This window comes from Capra hircus, chromosome 2 (assembly GCF_001704415.2).
Source record: "Capra hircus breed San Clemente chromosome 2, ASM170441v1, whole genome shotgun sequence".
Taxonomy (NCBI): domain Eukaryota; kingdom Metazoa; phylum Chordata; class Mammalia; order Artiodactyla; family Bovidae; genus Capra; species Capra hircus.
In genome coordinates, this window is record NC_030809.1 from 136351815 (window position 1) to 136373740 (window position 21926).

General features: G+C 38.6%; 1 protein-coding gene across 1 annotated transcript in view; it reads right to left on the reverse strand.

Moving 5' to 3' along the window:
* LGSN (lengsin, lens protein with glutamine synthetase domain) overlaps positions 1-21926 on the reverse strand; it is a 65372-nt gene that overhangs the window by 20844 nt on the left and 22602 nt on the right. Inside the window, exon 2 of the mRNA XM_005675803.3 lies at positions 4263-4392. Within this exon, the coding sequence (XP_005675860.2) occupies positions 4263-4392 (130 nt within the window). The remainder of the gene's footprint in view (positions 1-4262; positions 4393-21926) is intronic.

Consider the following 21926-nt stretch of genomic DNA (forward strand, 5'->3'; position numbering starts at 1 on the left):
TTTCATTGAGTTACACAAATCTGTGATGCATATGATCATTTTGGTTAGTTTTCTGACTGTGGTTTTCATTCTCTCTGTCCTCTCATGGATGAGGATAAGAGGCTTTTAGAAGCTTCTTGATGAGAAGACTGGCTGTGGCAAAAACTGGGTCTTGTTTTGGTAGGCAGAGGGACTTGTTCTGGCAGGCCATGCTTAGTGAATCATTAATCCAATTTTCTGCTTAGTGATGGGGTTGTCTGCTTCCTGTAGTTTGATCTGACCAAAAGACTTATGCCAGCACACTGTGCCTCCCAGGAATACTGCTGCCAGTGTATCTGACCCTGAAGCAGGCCACTGTCAACCCACACCTTCACTGGAGACTCCCAAACACTCACAGGCAAGTCTGGCTCAGTCTCTTGTAGGTTCATTACTCTTTTCTCTTAGGTCCTGGTGCACACAAGGTTTTGTTTGTACTCTCCAATAGTCTGTTTCTTCAGTCCTGTGGAAGTTCTGTAATCAAATCCTGCTGAACTTCACATCAGATTTCCTTGGTATTCTTAGCCTTTTGCTGGATTCCCAGGTTAGGAAGTCTGTGGTGGGGCCTAGAACTTTTGCAACAGTGTGAGAGCTTCTTTGATATTTTTCTGCAATTTGTGGATCGCCCACCTGGTGGCTCTATGGTGGGGCTAGTGGCAACCTCCTCCAAGAGGGATTATGCCATACGCCACTCCTCCCAGGACTCCTGAAGCCAGTGCCTGTGTCCCCACAGCAGGCCACTGCTGACCCATGCCTCTGAAGGAGACCTTCAAACACTCACAGGCAGGCCTGGTTCAGTCTCTTGTGGTTACTGCTCCTGCCCCTGGGTCCTGAGGCACACAAAGTTTTGTCTGTGCCCTTCAAGTGTCTCTGGAAGGTATTACTGGAATATTAGTAGGTTGGTACAAATGTAATTGTGGGTCTGGACCACAAAGTTTAAATCATTATAACTAAACTCGAACACATCTTTATTAATCAAAATAGGAACCATTGCAATCAACACATTTTTGTGAATGAGAGATAAGTTTCTTTATTCCTGTAGTGCAAAAGACCACGCTTTGGGATTCAATGAATTCTTGGAAAGCATTTTCTGCTTCTTACGGATTGTGGAAGCATTTTACCTTCAAAAAGTTGTTGAGATGCTTGAAGAAGTAGTAGTCAGTTGGCAAGAGGTAAGGTGAATATGGTGGATGAGGCAAAACTTCGTACCCCAATTCATCCAACTTTTGAAGCAGTGGTTATGTGATGTGCATTAGGGTGTTGGCATGGAGAAGAATTGGGGCCTTTCTGTTGACCAATGCAACCAGGAGTTGCAACTTTTGGTGCATCTCATCGATTCGCTGAGCATACTTCTCAGATATAATGATTTTGCCAGGATTCATTAAGCTGTAGTGGGTCAGACCAGCAGCACATTTTTTGCTGTGAGTTTTGCTTTGGGAAGTGCACTGGAGCTTCTTCTCCATCCAGTCGCTGACCTGGTCATCACTGGCTGTCACATAAAATCCACTTTTCACCTCACATCACAATCTGATCGAGAAATGATTCATTGTCATTGCGTAGAAGAAGAGAAGAGGACACTTCAAAAGACGATTTGTTTTCATTTTCAGTCAGCTCACTTATTGAGCTTTTCCACCTTTCCAATTTGCTTCAAATCCTGAATGAAGCAAATGGTCAAACTTGAGTTCTTTGACAAATTCTTGTCTAGTTGTAAGAGGATCAGCTTCCATGATTTCTCAAAATTCACTGTTGTCAAGTTCAGATGACTGGCCACTATGCCCCTCATCTTCAAGGCTCTCATCTCCTTTGTAAAACTACTTGAACCACTACTGCACAATACGTTCATTTGCAGTTTCTGGACAAAATGAGTTGATGCTGCAAGTTGTTTCTGCTGCTTTATGACCCATTTTGCACTTGAATAAGAAAATCTCTTGAATTTGCTTTTTGTGTAACATCATTTCCATAGTCTAAAATGAATATAAAATACATAACAAGTAATGTCATTAGCAAAAAAAGTGCATTAAAATAATGTATAACATAACCACATTTATTTAAGAATGTGTTCTAACATCAAGCAGCAAAGTTCGACACTGGCAAAACCGCGATTACTTTTGCACCAACCATATATATATATATATATATATACATATACAAGCGCTGCTGCTGCTGCTAAATCGCTTCAGTCGTGTCCAATTCTGTGTGATACTATAGATGGAAGCTCACCAGGCTGCTTTGTTCCTGGGATTCTCCAGGCAAGAACACTGGAGTGGGTTGCCATTTCCTTCTCCAATGCATCAAAGTGAAATGTGAAAGTGAAGTCGTCCAGTCGTGTCCGACTCTTCACGACCCCATGGACTGCAGCCCACCAGGCTCTGCCATCCATGGGATTTTTCTAGGCAAGAGTACTGGAGTGGGTTGCCATTGCCTTCTCCGAAATATGTATATACACATATATGGATACACATACACACACACACACACACAATGAAATATTACTCAGCCGAATATATAAATAAAAAAATGAATAAATAAATATTGCTATCTGCAGAAACATGTATGGACCTAGAGATCATCCTACTGAGTGAAGTAAATCAGACAAAGACAAATATATATCACTTATATGTGGAATCTAAAAAAAAAATAAGATGAATCTATATATAAAACACAAACAGAATTATATTTTTTGTAGCAGATTTATGGTATTCACAGAAACAAACTTTTGGCTACCAAAAGGGAAAGGGAGAGTGGGAAGGGAAAATAAAATAAGAGTAAGGGATTAACAAACACATATGTGTGTGTTAAGTCTCTTCAGTTGTGTCCGTCTCTTTGCAATCCCATGGACTATAGCCTTGCAGGCTCCTCTGGCCATGGGATTCTCCAGGCAAGAATACTGGAGTGAGTTGTCATTTCCTTCTCCAGATAGACACATATCACTACATATAAAACATGTAAGCAACAAGGACTTACTATATAACAAAGGGAACAATATTCAATATCTTGTAATAAACTATAATGGAAAATAATTAGAAAAACTGTATATAACTGAATCACATTTTAAAAAAAATTATTTTTACTTTATTTTACTTTACAATACTGTATTGGTTTTGCCTTACAGTGACATGAATCCACCACGGGTGTACATGCGTTCCCAAACATGAACCCCCCTCCCACCTCCCTCCCCATAACATCCCTCTGGGTCATCCCCGTGCACCAGCCCCAAGCATCCTGTATCCTGCATCGGACACAGACTGGCGATTCATTTCTTACATGACAGTGTACATGTTTCAATGCCATTCTCCCAAATCATCCCACCCTCTCCCTCTCTCTCAGAGTCCAAAAGTCCGCTCTATACATGTGTGTCTCTTTTGCTGTCTCACATACAGGGTCATCATTGCCACCTTTCTAAATTCCATATATATGTGTTAGTGTACTGTATTGGTGTTTTTCTTTCTGGCTTACTTCACTCTGTATAATCACATTTTTATATGCCTGAAACTAACACAATATTGTAAATCAACTATATTTACAATTTTTAAAAAAGTAAGAAAAGTGTTAAAACATGTTGAAATTGTTTTCAACTGTCTTTCAATATGATATGAAGAGGAATACTTAAGAAAATAATTTATTTCTAGGCAGTGACATATCAAATAAGGGGCCATGGGGGTAGTTCATCCTAGTTGCAAGCCATATGGAGATGCATTGTCTGCGAAGAATTTTAAAAGAGTAATAAACTCTACAAAAGTCTGACTGCATTTTATTGTTGCTATGCACTGACCATTTTTACTGCCCCTGCCTTAGAACACTACTGTTCCTGAATTGAGAGTGCCGTCCAAACTAACTCCTAGGTTCAATGCTGTTTCAAATTCACTGGAGTCTAGTTGGAATTCCAAAATGTGGTATGAAAACATAAGCCACTCCTTTATTGTGGCTTGCCTCAGTAATGATCTTTGCACTCATTCTCAGAGCAGAAATATGCTCTCTTTTTACTCATATGTTCCTTCGGTTCTCTCTTTCCCCTACTACTATCTTAGTTCTATCTCCCTTTAAATTCTAAATATATATATATATTTATCATTTTATATATTTATATTGTAAACATATATGTTCATCCTTTATGCTGCCTATGTAGGAGTAAGTTTTATTTAATTTTTTGCTTCCTCTAAAAAAAAAGAAAAATGCTTTATGAAAAAGAGACCAGATAGAGATTGTCTTTGATAACATATTCTTGAGGAATTATAATGGCAAGATACCTTTTGAGTTGGATATATCCATTTCTTCTACTTCAGTTGAAGAAATATGTAGTTCAGTGACTTTTTCTCTTGTCACCATCAATTTACTCATACTGCTGGCCTTAGTTTCATTATCTTCATCTCTTGTGTCCTAAAATAATCAATAAACAAAAAGTCATAAAGGGAAAAAATGATTGGATAGCCAAATATAAAAGTGATTATAGAGACTTTTACAACAAGGTAAATTTTGTTGTTTCCACATCTACTTGAATAATTCAAAATTAAGTTGCTCAACATTGTGCTGACAAGATGGATTTTCTTTATTTTCTTTATATTTGGTACAGAAAATATCATGACATAAATGAAAGTTTTGCTCAACGAATCAAGATTTTCTATCATTATTTTTTACTCTGGGATATTTCATATTATATTTTTTTCCTTAAGTAATTTCACCAAACCCATTTTAGCTTAAAAACCTCTCTTTTATAATTTTTCTCTCTTTTTAGAATCTCTAATGTTTTTGAACCAAAGCATTCTCTTCTCCTTACCCTCATCCTAATGGCATCAATGTTTATTGAATGCTTTGAAAAAGCACATGCTTTTGTACAATGCTATTTTGTGACTGTTTTATATATGTAAAACAATGTCATGCTCAAAGTGTTTTATAGCTTGGAAAAGCCTACAGAAAAACGTTTTAAAGCAAAATAATCTAACTTCAACACCCTAGTTATAATCTTTGACAGGATCCTTTGACAGAGTTGTCAAGGGCTATTCTCCATAGGGAGCTGGACACTGAGGCAGGGCTTAAGAGCTTTGATGTCTCTGCCTCATCAGCAGACAGAATCACCCCTACTGTCTTGGGACTCAGCTGAAATAAATAAGAATATATCTTTTTCTTTTTTACTCTATTTTTAATTGGAGGATAATTGCTTTACAATATTGTGTTAGTTTCTGCCATACATAAATATGAGTCAGCCATAGGCATACATATGTCCCCTTCCCTCTTGAGCTTCCCTCCCACTTCCCATCCCATCCCACCCCTTTAGCTCCTTACAGAGCACCAGGTCTGAGTTCCCTGCATCATACAGCTAAATAAGTATATTTTAAAACTGAAAAGTTGATATTGACTTTTTCAATTATCCACTTTATTTTTAATTCACTGAAGTAATTCTAAAAGAATCAATCATTTTTATGTAGAAGGCTAGATACTTTATGCACATTATAATGTACCAACTACAGATTCTGCCATGTTAAATTTTGTTCAGGTGTTATTAATTCTACCAAGTCAATTGTTATATTTTTTTAAATGAAGTATAATTTACTTACAATATTATGTTAGGTTCAGGTGTACAACATTCAATATTTTTATAGCACATAATCCATACAAAGTTATAAAATATTAACTATATTTCTTGTGCTGCAGATCATATCCTTGTAGCTTATTTAGTAGTTTGTACCACTTAATCATCTACTAGTATTTCACCCATCCCTCCCCACTTCTCTCCACTTTGGTATGTTGTTCTCTGTATCTGTGATTCTGTTTCTGTTTTGCTGTATTTGTTCATTTTTTTACAAATTCCCATGTAAGAGAAAATATATAGTACTTGTCTTGATCCAACTTATTTCACTAAGGATAACAGGGCATATATACCCAATGGAATATTATCAGCCATAAAAATGAAGTTTTGCCATTTGCAACAACTTGGATAAATCTGAAGAGAATTATGATAACACTGCTATTTTACTTTTTTTTTTTTTTTAACAAACTCCTCATTGTGGTTTGAGGAGAGAATGTCAGGGTCAAAATTTTATATTCTAAAACGTTTTGAGCCATTTTCTCTTGAAGAGAATGAACAGCCATTTCTGAAGTTTCCATATCTGAAGACAAGTTACAAATATATGTCTAGAGTTGTTGCTGGTGAACATCTTTACCATTGTCAATTATATAAATTAATCTCTAAATGTTAAAACAGGAAAAATGAATTTAACTTTTTGTGTCTATGTGTAGTTATGATATATTGTTATCATTGTTATGTTTTAAAAAAGATATGCTTCATAGGATAAAGCATGTGATTTTAAAGTTTCACATTTTAGAAAATTGTGGTTTTTCACTGAAGATAATCTTATATTGAATTATGTGCTATTTATTATTAGGTATAGTCTTTTTTTTTTCTAGTAGTTTATAATTTTATACAAATATTTGTGCAAATTTTCCCTACAGACTTTGGACAAGATTCTGATGTAATATACTCATCTTATTGTATGTATTCACCACTTCTAAAGTTGCATTGCCAGAAATATACATTAGATAATTATAATTTTGGTAAATGTTATTATATATTCATATCTCTGGTTATATCAGAGAAGTCTTATTTAGAAAATTGCATACAAAGGGGGCTTCCTTTTTAGCTCAGTTGGTAATCGGGCTGCAGTGCAGGAGACCCAGCTTTGATCCCTGGCTTGGAAAATACCCTGGAAAAGGAAATGGCAGCCCACTCCAATATCCTTGCCTAGAAAATCTCATGGACACAGGAGACTGGTAAGCTGCAGTACATGGGGTCGCAAATAGTCTGGCACAGCTGAGCGACTAACACTTATTTACTTACTTACTAGGCTAGTTACATAAATGTCAAAGGAAACTGAGTAGGCTAACATCAGTTCAGTTCAGTCACTCAGTCGTGTCCGACTCTTTGCGACCCCATGAATCGCAGCATGCCAGGCCTCCTTGTCCATCACCAACTAGTTTGATCCATTAGGGATCCTCTCACATACAGATTGAGGGAATCAAATGAAACAAACCTTAAGATTTCTTCCAGTTTCAAATTCTAATTATACTAAATAACAATGTGCTAAAATTGAGCACTCTGTCAGGCACATGTCCTCAGCGAAACCTTCAGGGAGGCAGAATCTCCACCTTATAAATGAGAAAAGTGAGACCCTGAAAAACGCCCAAAGCAATGGAAGTGAATTGCAAGTAGAGAGTACAGACAGGTCTTCTGGTTTCCAAAATGCCAACCTGCTTCTTAAATGCCAGAGACTGAAGTCCAGAGAAAGTTTATTTTACTAATATTAACCTACCTTTATATAAACCAGACTAAAAGTGGGAATTTATTAAGAGAAAAACAAGGACAATTTATCCAGTTCCTAACATGAGAATTTCACCAATAACACCTCTGGACTCTAAAATAAATGCTCTTTTTTTTTTTTTTAAATGAAGAATACATTTAATTCAGTCCTTTGATTTTCTCTTATATACTAAAATTATCATTTCTATAATAGCTTAGACAAATTTTGTGGATCCCAGGTTTACCACACCTCTAATAAAGTATTTTTATTCTCTTTTATCTCTTACTACATTTAGTTACAATGTGAATGATGTTTCAGTAAAAACTCTCCTAGGCAAGATTCATGTGATTTGAGTCCTAATTTTGTCTTTTCTACTAAGTACAAGTCCTCTGGAACCTTGGTATTTTCATGTAAACACTGCTACAATTGTACCCTGCAAGTATATTAACAAGTATTTTCATAATCAAAAAATAAATATTTTACATCTAATTAAATACAACAACTTTCAGGAAACATTTATTATTACCTACATTTTGACAATGCATAAACAGAGTCACCATGATTAAAGCTTGGGGAAGCTTCCTACATCACCATAGCAGACAGTCAAACTGGATGAAATTCCACTTCTATTTTATAAGATTATCTGTGTGATTCATAAAAATTTGTCCACTCAACTTGCTCAGTTACATATTCTTTTACAATTATATTGTGTTTTAATAATTTTTTCCTGAATAAAGATTAAAATCATCTTAAGTCACCATTGGCTTAAATTCCACCAGTCCAAACAATGAGGACTATGGGTAAGGCAAAATCAAAGATGTAAAAATAAATAAAACATGGTCTTTTTCTGAAGAATATTGCAATCTAGTATAGGCAATAAAGTGTTGTTATGGAAATTGAAGATTTCCATGTTGTAAAGAAAGTGATAGACTTAGGCTATTCTAATTCTGAGATAGCAGACTCAGTGCTAAGCAAGGAATAAAGAGATGCAGTGGGTTGGATGGTGAACACCCGAGTTGACATCAGTCCAAAGAAGGAGCCAATATGTGGCTCTGGCCAAGAGTTGCCATCACAAAATATGGCCCCAGTGATGCCAGTTTTATAAATTTCCAAGGAATGCCAGAAATCTGGATTTTTACTAGAACTTTTGTGATTTTTTTAAATGTTGGCAATCAATTTAAAGTATAAAGTAGGTGGTAAAGAAGAAAAGTTCTTAAGTCTCATACACGCTGATCTCAAAAAACACTGGAATGATGTTCAGAATATGCAACAGTACTAGACATTCTGGGCACAATGATAGTAATAGGAATCACCTAGTTTTTCCTCAACAGTGGTGGCTAATACACTACTGAGAGATGATAATTAAGATACTTATCCATTAATACAGGCGATAAAGGGCTTCCCTGATGGCTCAGTGGTAAAGAACCTGTCTGCAATGCAGGAGCAGCAGGAGATGCAGGTTCAATCCTTGGGTCAGGAAGATTCCCTGGAGTGGGTCATGGCAACCCACTCCAATTCTCACTCTATGAGAATCCCATGGACACAGGAATCTGGTGAGCTACAGTCTATAGGCTTGCAAAGAGTCAAGCATGACTGAAGTGATTTAACATGCATAAATAATAAAAATAACAATTTTATTTTACTTGCTATGTATCAGGCTCTTCTAAATGCTCTGCATTTAGTCTCAAACAACTTCCCAAGATAGATACATTATCATCTCCATTTTAGAGATGAGTAAAACTGAGTCAAATAAAGATTAATTAGCCCCAAATCACACAACTACTAGATGATAGAGATAGGATTCAAACCCAGGCAATTGGCTCAAGAGCACATGGTGCTTAATGTATCCTTAATGAATACTGTCGGTCAGAATGCCCCAGAATAATTACTGGGGTGCTGGGAAGTCAAGACAGGGTTTTAGAAGGTCCCTGACTTCTTGGAAGAAAAGCTATGACCAACCTATATAGCATATTCAAAAGCAGAGACATTACTTTGCTGACTAAGGTCCGTCTAGTCAAGGCTATGGTTTTTCCTGTAGTCATGTATGGATGTGAGAGTTGGACTGTGAAGAAGGCTGAGCACCGAAGAACTGATGCTTTTGAACTGTGGTGTTGGAGAAAACTCTTGAGCGTCCCTTGGACTGCAAGGAGATCCAACCAGACCATTCTGAAGGAGATCAGCCCTGGGTGTTCTTTGGAAGGAATGATACTAAAGCTGAAACTCCAGTACTTTGGCCACCTCATGTGAAGAGTTACTCATTGAAAAAGACTTTGATGCTGGGAGGGGTTGACGGCAGGAGGAGAGGGGGGCGACAGAGGATGAGATAGCTGGATGGCATCACTGACTGGATGGACGTGAATCTGAGTGAACTCCGGGAGATTGTGATGGATAGGGAGGCCTGGCGTGCTGTGATTCATGGGGTCGCAAAGAGTCGAACACGACTGAGCAACTGAACTGAACTGAAGGACCAGATAGTAACTCTTCAGTGGATAGATTAAGAAGAGGTCTAAGGGCCCCAGGGAAACAGTAAGACAGTTAGAGAAGTTTAGAGGCTTGGGAGACCTTCAAGGGATTCTTGTCAGCAGCTGCTTATCAACCTGTATGGAAATGTTTATCAAGTAGCTGGCGTTACAGGTGTAGCTGACAATCTATGCTGTTACTGTGTACTGTGACTTAGGTCCCAAACTTGGATTGGTAGTCAGGAAGTATCTAGCCTCACTAGGAATTGAAAGTTTGGAAGCTAGATGGAGCTCTAGCTCCAAGAACATCTCTGAGGTTAAAGGTTACTCAGATTGGAACTACAATGGGTTTTTTCCCTTTGGTAACACTGGCTCTTAATGGACCAGAGGAGGCTCTTATACTGGTGTGGTGATGCTTGGAAGGAACATCTCAGTTTTATGTTTGTGTCAGTCTTACTGTGGTCAAGAATATACTCAGGGTCGTGCACAGGCACTCAGGTGACAAATGTTTCCCCCAGTAGTCTTAGCTTGGGAAGCATTCTGGATGGTTACTTTGATTGCACCCCGGGTAGCATCAGAGGCAAGCAAGGTTTTAATGGTGAAGAGCTGGACGTCAGTTTGAGATGCCATCAGGTCTACCCTTGGTGCATCCCCACCCCTTCTTGGTGGTAGAACTGGGAGGGACGAGTAGGACGCCTTTGTCAGTAAGGGACAGACTAAGTCTGACCAGGAAAGAAAAGCTTTTGGTGTAAAGTCTGTCTACACTCCCATCTAGAGCAGGGAAGGATGCCTCCAGTATAAAGATGGCACTGGTTGCTTTTTTTTCTCTCTTACAGATGGGAGCTAACAATTCCAACCTCACTCCTTTGAACTGTATTCTGAAAATCTGGGATAGATTTGATGCCCAGGGCTTAAAGGAGACACACCTGGTCTTCCTATGTGATACTGCATGGCTGCGGTACCCACTGGAGGATGGAGGGTCTCTTAAGTATAATACTGTTTTACAATTAGACTGGTTCTATAGAAAACAAGGGAAATAGGTAGAAGTAGCATATGTGTTGCCCTTTTTCTCTCTGCAAAATATGCCAGACTTTTGTCTTAAGGGTATAGATTTGGGTGTGCAAACTTCAGCTCCTTCCTGTCCTCCTACTTTGCTCCAGTAACCAGGGCTCCAAACTGAGCAAACTGAAAGACAGGGAACCACCCCCCCTCCCAAGAAGGGTTGCCTTGGGCTCAGTGGAAACCCAAACTGAGATTCAAACTGTACACATAGAGGTCCAAACAACATCTGTCTCAGTACTACCTCAGATTACTCTGGTTTCAATAGAGACTCAGACCATTGAAGTAAGAGATGAAATGGAGGACAGGAGACAAAGAGATAAAGAAAAGCAGGTTTCTCCAATCTACCCCTGGGATCATATGTGCAGAGCAGCCAGAGAGACTGAGGAACAACCACACAAGCTGTTGCCTCTTCATGAAGCACCCACGGGGAGAAATAATCAGTCTATGAGAGTTAATAAGCCTTTTTCTTATCAAGAAATACAAAGAATCAAGGAGGATCTGGGAGACTATTTAGAGGACCCAGAAAAATATATTGGAACTTTTAAAGGTGTTACTCTGCTGTATGACCTTACTTGGAAGGATGTGATGTATTTCTTGGGGCAAACGCTGACTCCTGACTCAAAGAATTGACATTTTGGAAAAGCGGTTGCTTATGGAGATGAATGGCTTGGTAATGAATCAGTAGGGAAGAAGGAGGACAAGATAACCACCCTCCCCACTAGAAATCAGGTGGTCCCAACTACAGAACCAGACTGGGACACAGCTAAAGGAAGATGGGATCAGAGTCATTTTGTTAGATATATTCTTGAAGGACTAGGCAGGTGCATTCTAAGCTTCTAAACTATGGCAAATTGGCAAACATAGAACAAGAGGAGAAGGAAGCTCCCAGTAAATTCCTAGATAGATTGAGAGAAGCCCTTTGCAGATTCACTGATCCCAAAAGTGAAGAGGGAAAAGTGATCTTAAAGGATATATTTATCACTCAGTAGGCTCCAGATAACTGCTGTAAACTATTAAAATGGGGGTATGGACAAAATCAGTCTTTAGATTATCTGTTACAACTGGCTCAGACAGTCTATTATGGTAGGGAATATGAGGAAAAGAAAGAAAGGCAGAGAAAGACAAAGGAACAAGTGGAAGCCTTCCCACTGGCTATGAAAACCATTCTTAAACAGCCTGGAAAAAATGCCCAGAGGGACCCAGGTGAAAAGGGATGGGCTTGCTATTACTGTGGAAAGGTTGCCCTAAGGCGTCTAGCTGCCCCCAGCTCCATGTCTGGTTTGCAAAGGACCACACTGGAAGAGAGACTGCCCCTAGAGGCATAGGTCTCAGGGGTCAGACTCTCAAGACAATCAGGACTGAAGGTGCCTGGGGTTCCCCACACAAGCTCCTGTCTTAATTACACCTGAAGAACCCCAGGTATTAATAACTGTGGGGGCCAATCCATCGATTTCCTTTTAGATACTGGGGCAACTTACTCTGTGCTTACTGAAGCCCCTGGCCCACTTTCTTCCCAATCCGCTTCTGTAATGGGACTGTCTGGACTAGCCAAAAGGTATCATTTCAGTTATTCTTTATGTTGTGACTGGGATTCTGTGCTATTTTCACACGAGTTTCTTATCGTGCCAGAATCTCCTTCATCCCTTTATGGGAGGGATATACTGAGCAAGGTCCCTGCCTCTGTTTTCATGAATATGGAGCCCTTCCTTTCTCTCCCTTTAGTTGAACAAAATCTAAATCCTAGAGTATGGGCTGATGGAAAATCTGTGGGTCTAGAACAAAATGCTATTCCTGTAGTTGTCAAGCTGAAAGACCCACACTTATTTCCACATAAGAAGCAGTATCCACTGACACCTGAGGTTAGGGAAGGGTTAAAGCCTATCGTTGAAATTTTAAAGGAGCAGGGACTATTAGTTCCCTGCAACAGTCCATGAAACACTCCTATTTTGGGTATAAAGAAATCAAAAGGTAAATGGAGACTAGTTCAAGATTTATGAATAATAAACGAGGCTGTAATTCCTGTACATCCAATGGTACCGAATCCTTATACTCTATTGTTTGAAATTCCTGAATGAGCCAAATATTTCTCAGTAATTGATTTGAAAGATGCCTTCTATTCAGCGCCTTTGGTGGAGGGAAGTCAATTTTTATTTGCCTTTGAAGACCCTATGCAGCCAGCTTCTCAGTTGACCTGGACAGTTTTGCCCAAGGGATTTCATGACAGTCCTCACTTATTTAGACAAAGTTGTCACGGGATCTGCAAAACTTTAATAGCTCTGAAGCGGTGGTGTTACAATATGTAGATGATATTTTCCTCTGTGCTGAGACAGAGGAAACTTGTTCTTGAGCCTCAGAAGATTTCTTAAACTTTCTGGCAGGCTGCAGTTACAAGGCATCAAGAGAAAGGCTCAGCTTTGTCAACAATCTGTTAGATATCTGGGCCTAATCATATCAGAAGGGACTAGGGTCATAGGCCCTGAGAGAATTAAACCTATACTAAATCATTCCCTACCTATGACTTTAAGACAATTGAGAGGATTTTTGGGAATCGCAGGCTACTGTGATTTGGATTCTGGGTTATGAGGAACTTGCCTGGCTTTTATATAAACTTATAGCTGAAACTCAGCAGGCCCAAACCGACAAACTGGTTTGGTCTCCTACAAAAAAGGCTTTTAAAGTTCTTCAGATTGCTCTCCTGCAAGCTCCTGCTTTGAGCTTGCCCAAAGGGTCAGAATTTAATTTGTTTGTCACTGAAAGAAAAGGTATGGCCTTGGGAGTTTTGACACAGGCCCGAGGGCCTCACCAGCAAGCTACTGCTTATATAACCAGAGAATTAGATGTAATTTCACGTGGGTGGCCCCACTGCCTAAGAGTAATTGGGGCAGTGGCTTTATTAGTGCCTGAAGCTTTAAAAATAATTACTGGACAAAACCTTACTGTATTGACTTCTCATGATGTGAGTGGAATCTTATTTTTTAAGGTTAATATTTGGATGACAGACAATAGCCTTCTTAAATGTCAGTCATTGTTGTTAGAAGGACCAGTAACTAAGCTTAAAGTCTGTGGAAATTAAATCTGGCCACTTTCCTAGGTCTAGCCTTTACCCATGGCTTTATATTTTCAGAGCTTCCAGAAAAGCCTGCTAATTTACCCCACCTTAAAACTTGGTGGGCAAAGTCTGTATTTCACTGGTATGATTATTTGGCTGTAGTGTTTGTTCCCTCTTTGGGAACTACAGATGTTATGCTACGAGTGGATGCTTGGACTAATTTTACTCAATAGGCATTACAATATTCTCAAAAAGCGATTTCAGCTCTTAAAGCTGAACAAAGACAAATTAGAAAGGTAGTTTTACAAAACAGATTGGCTTTAGATATCCTGACAGCTGTGCAAGGAGGAACTTGTGCCATTATTCATACCCAATGTTGTACATATATAACTGATATGAGCACTAATGTTACTCATTTTACTAAATACATGAACAAGATGATTTGGCCTATGGATACACCTGAAGCCTCAATTGCCTCATTTTGGGAGACGTTAGCTATTTCCCCATGGTGGAAAACTATTTTAATTATAGTAATTCTGATTATTTTGTTTTTGCTGTTTGCTCCCTGCATCTGTAACTGTATAACTGGATTTGTTTCTAATCACATGAAAGCTTTTAAGTTACAAATGATTGCTCAAACTTGTGCTACTGCTGTAGCTTCATGCAACTACTACTTGGGGCCCCTTGATCAGAAATCCTCAGTATGAGGGTTAGGAGAAACGTTGCCTGGCCAGTTTAGGGACAATGGCCCTTGTCAGCTCAGAAGCAGTTATGGAATGAGAACAACACTCCTTTTCCCTAGGCAACATAATTCTCCTAAAAGAAAAGGGGGGAATGAGAGGGTAACAGGCATAAAGGCTAGGGGTCTCCAAATGGAGGAAATAGGCTGTAAGTGTCAGACTTTTTTCTCTCTCTTAAGTGGCAGGAGGAAACAAACTAGCGATATTTATTTCCTTCCCTATACAAATTTAAAAGGAGGTTTCTCTTAAAATACTGTGTTGCCATAATGACACCTGGTTTCACCTGAAGTTAACTATTTTCAAACCTTGAGTTAACCAATGCATTTGTCTTATATAAATGTTTGTCTTAAGCTATGTTAATGTACTATGCATTTATCCCAGATTCTGTCTTCAAGTCGGTTCTGCCTAATGGCTCAGAACCTATTTGACAAACCAGTATGTTATACTCAGATATTGTTCCCCTAATCTATGTAAATGAAACTATTTGTATGGTAATCTGCCCTTCTACAAGATTCAAGTCAATCATTTTATAGCCCAGGATGAATTGTCTAGTGCCAAGATTATCCCAAAATACATGTTATGGATGAGGGGCCTGGTGCCATTCTGAGTTTTAAGACATTCCTTTCTTTCATTAACAGACTGCTAGTGACTATATAACATCCAACTGAAGACTAGCAGGGGATACTCTTTCTGGCCCCTCCTGATGTCTATGTCAGAAGCTTTCTCTATCTCCTTTATACTTTAATAAATCCTTATTACAGAAAAGCTCTGAGCGATCAAGCCTCATTTCTCACCCCGGATTGAATTCTTCTCCTCTGGAGGCCAAGAATCCCGGTGTCTTTTCATGAGTCAGCAACAACCTTTCAGATCACTCAGGTTTTGTTGGCAGAAGTTTTCTTATAGTGAAAACAGACAGAGAAAGCTTCTGACACAGACATCAGAAGGGGGATGGAGAGTGCCCCACCCACTAGTCTTGTCTTATCAAGGCCTTACATACTTTTACTAGACCCCCCTCCCACAACATGCATCTTAAATTAACAAGATTAGAACTAACAATAGAAAGGTCTTACCAGACCCACTCCCACAGCATATATCTTAAGATAACAAGACAAGGCAAAAGGCTCTTTTTAAGGAGAAACATGTCATCAAGCAAGATACATTGTTATATAATCACTAGTACAGAACTTAAGGAAAAACATACCTTTGAGCAAGATGAGTTGTTTAGTTGCGTAGTCATTAGCTCTGGGCTAATAATTTCTTAAGTGACTAAGATGAAAGAATGTAGAAAAAAAAGAGAACATTTGTCCCATTCTCCTTGAGAGTCCTGGGCCCCTTTCTCCTCCTGAGGGCTCCAGACCCCTTTCTCCTCCTCAAGGGCCCTGGACCCCTTCTTACTTGTGGGCCCCAGACTCCTATCAACCTATTTAAGAATTATCTCTCTCATTACCCCCTTTTTCTTTTAGAAGAATAGGGCTGCTGAGGGGAAAGTGGTGTCACTCTCATTCTGTACCTACTTCCTGCTGGCCAGGGGCATAGGCCCTAAATTGTTGAGGCAGCAAATTTTCCTTACCCTTATGTTGAGGGTCTCTGATCCAGGGACCCCAAATAATAGTTGGCAGAGGTTGTGGCATTTGTATCAGCTTGAACAACCATTTGTAACCTAAAAGTTTTTGTATAGCTAGAAACAAATCCAGCTACACAGTTACAGATAAAGGGAGCAAACAGCAAAAACAAAAAATATAATTAAAAAGAAAAGTTACATTATCTCCACAGTTATATCAGTTAATTTTAGGATTGTTAGATGTCATCAGACTAAGAATAGGTGTCACATATGATTGTTGTGGGTCAAGGTATTTGTAGAGTTAAAGAAAGATTTTTCCTTGAAGCAGAGAAACCCACCATGTGAAGCCTTCAATTGATGAGGAGGGGAGCTCCCTGCAGACCCAGAAATTAGACTTATTGTGGAGGCTGTGTAAAGAGTCATCTTCAGAGTTCTTGTAATGTCTGTTGAAAGGCTGAAAGCTGAGTCACCAAGTTAGTTAATTCTTGGGCTTCAGAATCTATGTTAATATATGCTTATGTGTGCAAAAACAGTCTGCTTTAGAGACAATTCAAAAGGAGACAGTTCCTTTTACTCAGGGGCAGTTTGAGCCCGCATTAAAGTTATGCGTAAAACTTTACACCTCCCAGAATAATGGAAATAAAAGCAAAAATAAACAAATGGGACCTAATTAAGCTTAAAAACTTTTGCACAAGGAAGGAAACTATAATCAAGGTGAAAGGACAGCCTTCAGAATGGGAGAAAATAATAGCAAATGAAGAAACTGATAAATTAATCTCAAAAATATACAAGCAACTCATGCAGCTCAATTCCAGGAAAATAAATGACCCAATCAAAAAGTGGGCCAAAGAACTAAATAGACATTTCTCCAAGGAAGACATACAGATGGCTAACAAACACATGAAAAGATGCTCAACATCACTTATTATCAGAGAAATGCAAATCAAAACCACATGAGGTACCATCTCACGCCAGTCAGAATGGCTGCTATCAAAAAGTCTACAAACAAATGCTGGAGAGGATGAGGAAAAAAGGAACACTCTTACACTGTTGGTGGGAATGCAAACTAGTACAGCCACTATGGAGCACAGTGTAGAGATTCCTTAAAAAACTGGAAATAGAACTGCTATATGACTCAGCAATTCCACTGCTGGGCATACACACCAAGGAAACCAGAATTGAAAGAGACACGTGTATCCCAATGTTCATCGCATCATTGTTTACAATAGCCAGGACATGGAAGCAACCTAAATGACCATTGGCAGATGAATGGGTAAGAAAATTGTGGTACATATACACAATGGATATTACTCAGCTATTAAAAAGAATGCATTTGAATCAAAACTGGAGCTTAGTATACAAAGCAATGTAAGTCAGAAAGAAAAATGCATATATAAGGAATTTAGAAAGATGGTAATGATGACCCTATACGTGAGACAGCAAAAAACACAAATGTAAAGAACAGACTTTTGGACTTGGTGGGAGAAGGCGAGGGTGGGATGATTTGAGAGAATGGCATTGAAACATTACCATATGTGAAACAGATTGCCAGTCCAGGTTCTACGAATGAGACATGGTGCTCAGGGCTGGTGCACTGGGATGACCCTGAGCGATGGGATGGGGAGGGAGGTGGGAGGGGGGTTCAGGATGGGGAACACATGTTCATCCATGGTTGATTCATGTCAATATATGGCAAAAAACCACTACAATATAGTAAAGTAATTAGCCTCTAATTAAAATAAATAAATTAATTTAAAAAGGAAAACACAGCAAAATAACAGAAAAAGATTATTATTTTATTCTCATTATTATTATTACAAGGTTATTACAAGATATCGACTATAGTTCTCTGTGTTATATAGTAAAACTTTGTTGTTTGTTGCATATCTATATTTTTAAAATTTGAAATCTATCATCTTATTCACACTAAGTCAAGCAAGTGGAATCAAAATGTCATAAATTTTTAGTTAGGCAAAAATGCATGTTTTCTAAAATATATACATTATACATATGTGTCAGTGCCAAGTCATTTCAGTCATGTCTGACTATTTGTGACCCTGTGGACTCTAGCCCACCAGGATCCTCTGTCCATGGGATTCACCAGGCAAGAATACTGGAGTAGGTTATCATTTCCTTCTCTCTCTCTCTCTCTCTCTCTCTCTCTATATATATATATATATATATATATATATATATATGCACATACAAAACCTTTTCTACTATGCCTGACAAAGGCTTGAGAAAGAACATAAAAAAGAGAGAGAGAGAGATAGAGATATTGGAAAACATAAACTAAATGAAATGGGAGCACTGAACATGAAATAGGAAAACTGAAACAAATTAGATAAAATTAAAAGATTTTCATGTAGACCAGTTGTTTTATAAGTATGGCTGCTTGTTAGAAACATATTTGGAGCTCTGTGGAAGAAAAAAGAAAGAAAAGAAAAGCAATACCTGGGTATTTATATTTTTTCATGCTATGGGGAGGGAGGTGAGAGTGGGGGTCAGGATGGGAAACACGTGTACACCTGTGGTGGATTCATGTTGATGTATGGTTAAACCAATACAATATTGTAAAGTAATTAGCCTCCAATTATAATAAATAAATTTATATTTAAAAAAGAAAAAAATCAAGATACTTTTGATATGCATCTGGATTTTAAAAAGTGATTACAGGTTTTTTTTTTTTTAATGGTAGTTTTGGTGATATAGAGCTCTATTAATTTTCTGTTGACCCATCTTGATGCAATGGTATTAAGTGAGAGTGTGTGTGCTGGTCTCTCAGCTGTGTCCAACTCTTTGTGACTCCACAGACTGTAAACTTCCAGGCCTCTGTGTCCATGTGATTCTCCAGGCAAGAATAGTGGAGTGGATTCCCATGCCCTTCTCCAATTAAGTAAGTAATAGTTACATAATCACAATAATAAAATATGCTTAACAATTTTTACAATCAACAGGCAAACAAAAGATAAAAGATAATTACAACTGCAAGCTATAATGGAAACATGATTAACTTAACAATATAAAATAATTACATATGGTTTGGGGAGGACCAAGCAGAGTGATGTGGTAAGTGGAAGTGCCTACATGTACTTCCATGTACATGTTGGTTCATTTAATCTATTTACATTTAAGGTAATTATCAATATGTATGGGTTTGAGGGTTGAACCATAAAAAAGGCTGAGGGCCAAAGAATTGATGCTTTCAAACTGTGGTGTTGGAGAAGACTCTTGAGAGTTGCTTGGACAGCAAGAAGACCAAACCAGTCAATCCTAAAGGAAATCAACCCTGAATAGTCATTGAAAGGCCTGATGCTAAAGCTGAACCTCCAATAGTTTGGCCACTTGATGGTAAGGCGGACTCATTAGAAAAGACATTGATGCTGGGAAAGACTGAGGACAGGAGGAAAAGGAGGTGATAGAGGATGAGATGGTTAGATGGCATCACTGATGCAATGGACAAGAATTTGAGCAAACTCCAAGAAATGGTGAAAGACAGGGAAGCCTGGTGTGTTGCAGTCCATGGGATCACAGAGTCGGACACATCTGAGTAATTGAACAACAACAATGATACTATTACCATTTTTAAAATTGTTATGAGTTTATTTTCTGTAGGTCTTTCCCTTCTCTTGTGTTTCCTATCTAGAGTTTTTTATTTTTTATTTATTTATTTATTTATTTTAGCATTTGTTGTAAAGCTGGTTTGATGGTGCTGAATTCTCTTAACTTTCACTGGAAAGCTTTTGATTTTCCCATCAAATCTGAATGAGTCTTCCCAGGTAGAGTGTTCTTGGTTGTAGGTTCTTACCTTTCATAACTTTAAATATATCATTCAATTTCCTTCTGGCTTGTAGAGTTTCTGTTGAGAAATCAGTGGATAGCCTGATGGGATAGCTCTTGTGTGTTGTCATTTTTCTCTTGTTGCTTTTAATGTTTTATCTTTATCTTTAATTTTTGTCATTTTAATTACTATGTGGCTCAGTGTGTTCCTCCTTGGGTTTACCCTGCCTGGGGCTCTATGTGCTTCCTGGACTTCATTGACTATTTCCTTTTCCATGTTAGGGAAGTTTTCAGCTATTATCTCTTCAAATATTTTCTCAGGTCCTTTCTCTCTCTCTTCGGCTTTTGGGACCCCTTTAATGCGAGTGTTGTTGCATTTAATGTTGTCCCAAATGTCTCTTAGGCTGTCTTAATTTCTTTTCATTCCTTTTTCTATATTATATTCTGCAGTAGTGATTTCCACTGTTACGTCCTCCAGGTCATTTATCTATTCTTCTGCCTCAGTTATTCTGCTATTGATTTTTTTCTAGTGCGTTTTTCATCTCTTTCTATGTTCTTTAGTTTTTGTAGGTATTTGATAAACATTTCTTGCATTTTCTTCATTGTTTTCCTGAGATCTTGGGTGACCTTCTCTATCGTTATTCTGAATTCTTTTTCCTAGAAGTTGGCCTATCTCCACTTCACTTAGTTGTTTTTCTGGGGTTTTATCTTGTCTTTTCATCTGGAACATAACTTTCTGCTTTTTAATCCTGATTAACTTTCTGTAATGTGGTTTTTGTTTTAGCCACTGTGGGACTGTGGTTCTTCTTGCTTCTTCTGTCTGCCCTGTGATGGCGGAGGCTAAAAGGCGTGTGTAAGCTTCCTGATGGGAGGAACCTGTGGTGGGGAAAACTAACAAACTTGTTTTGATGGGCAGGGCCTTGCACAGTAAAGCTTTAATCCAGTTATCTGCTGATGGTTGGGGTTGCACTTCTTCCTTGGTAGTTATTTGGCCTGAGGCAATCCAGCCCTGTGGTCTACAGGTGTTATGATAGGGTTACTGGTGACCTCAAAGAGGGCTTACACCAAGAGGGAATTCCTGGACTGCTGCTGCCAGTGCCCCCATCCCTGTGGTGAGCATCTGGTGACTCATGCTTCCACAGGAGACCCTTCAAAACAGCAGGTAGTTTTGGTTCAGTCTCCTGTGGGGTCATTGCTTCTTTTCTCTTGGTCTTGGTGTATGCAAGATTTTGTTTGTGCCCTTCAAGATTAGAGTCTTTGTTTCCCCCAACCCTGTAGAATTTCTATAACCAAATCCCACTGGCCTTCAAGGTCATATTCTCTGGGGATCCCCAGACTTTTTGTCAGATACACAGGCTGAGAAGCCTGACATGAGGTTCAGAACCTTCACAACAGTGGGAGAACTTCTTTGGTATTATTGTTCTCCAGTTTCTGGGTCATCAACCTATCAGGTATGGGATTAGATTTTATTGTAATTGTGCCCCTCCTATCATCTCACTGAAGCTTTTTCCTTCATCTTTGAACATGGAGTATCTTTTTTATTTTTTGATGGGTTCTTGTTGATGGTTGTTAAACAAGTAGTTGTGATTTTGGTGGTCTCATAGGAGGACATAAGCTCCCATCTTTCTACCACTATCTCAAGTCAGAAGCCCTTGTATGGTGAGTTTTAAGACAACCTTTTCACTCCCCCTTTTCACCTTCATAAAGAGGATCTTTAGTTCCTTTTCACTTTCTGCCATTAGAGTGGTATCATCTGCATATCAGGTTGTTGATATTTCTCCCAGCAATTTTCATTCCAGCTGTGATTCATAGAGCTCAGCTTTTCACATGATGTACACTGCTTATAAGTTAAGTAAAGCAGGGTGATAATTTATATCCTTAACGTTCTGCTTTCCCAATTTTGAATCATTCCATGTCAAAGTAGACTCTTTATTAAACTTTGTATCATGTTCGAATAACTCACAGTTA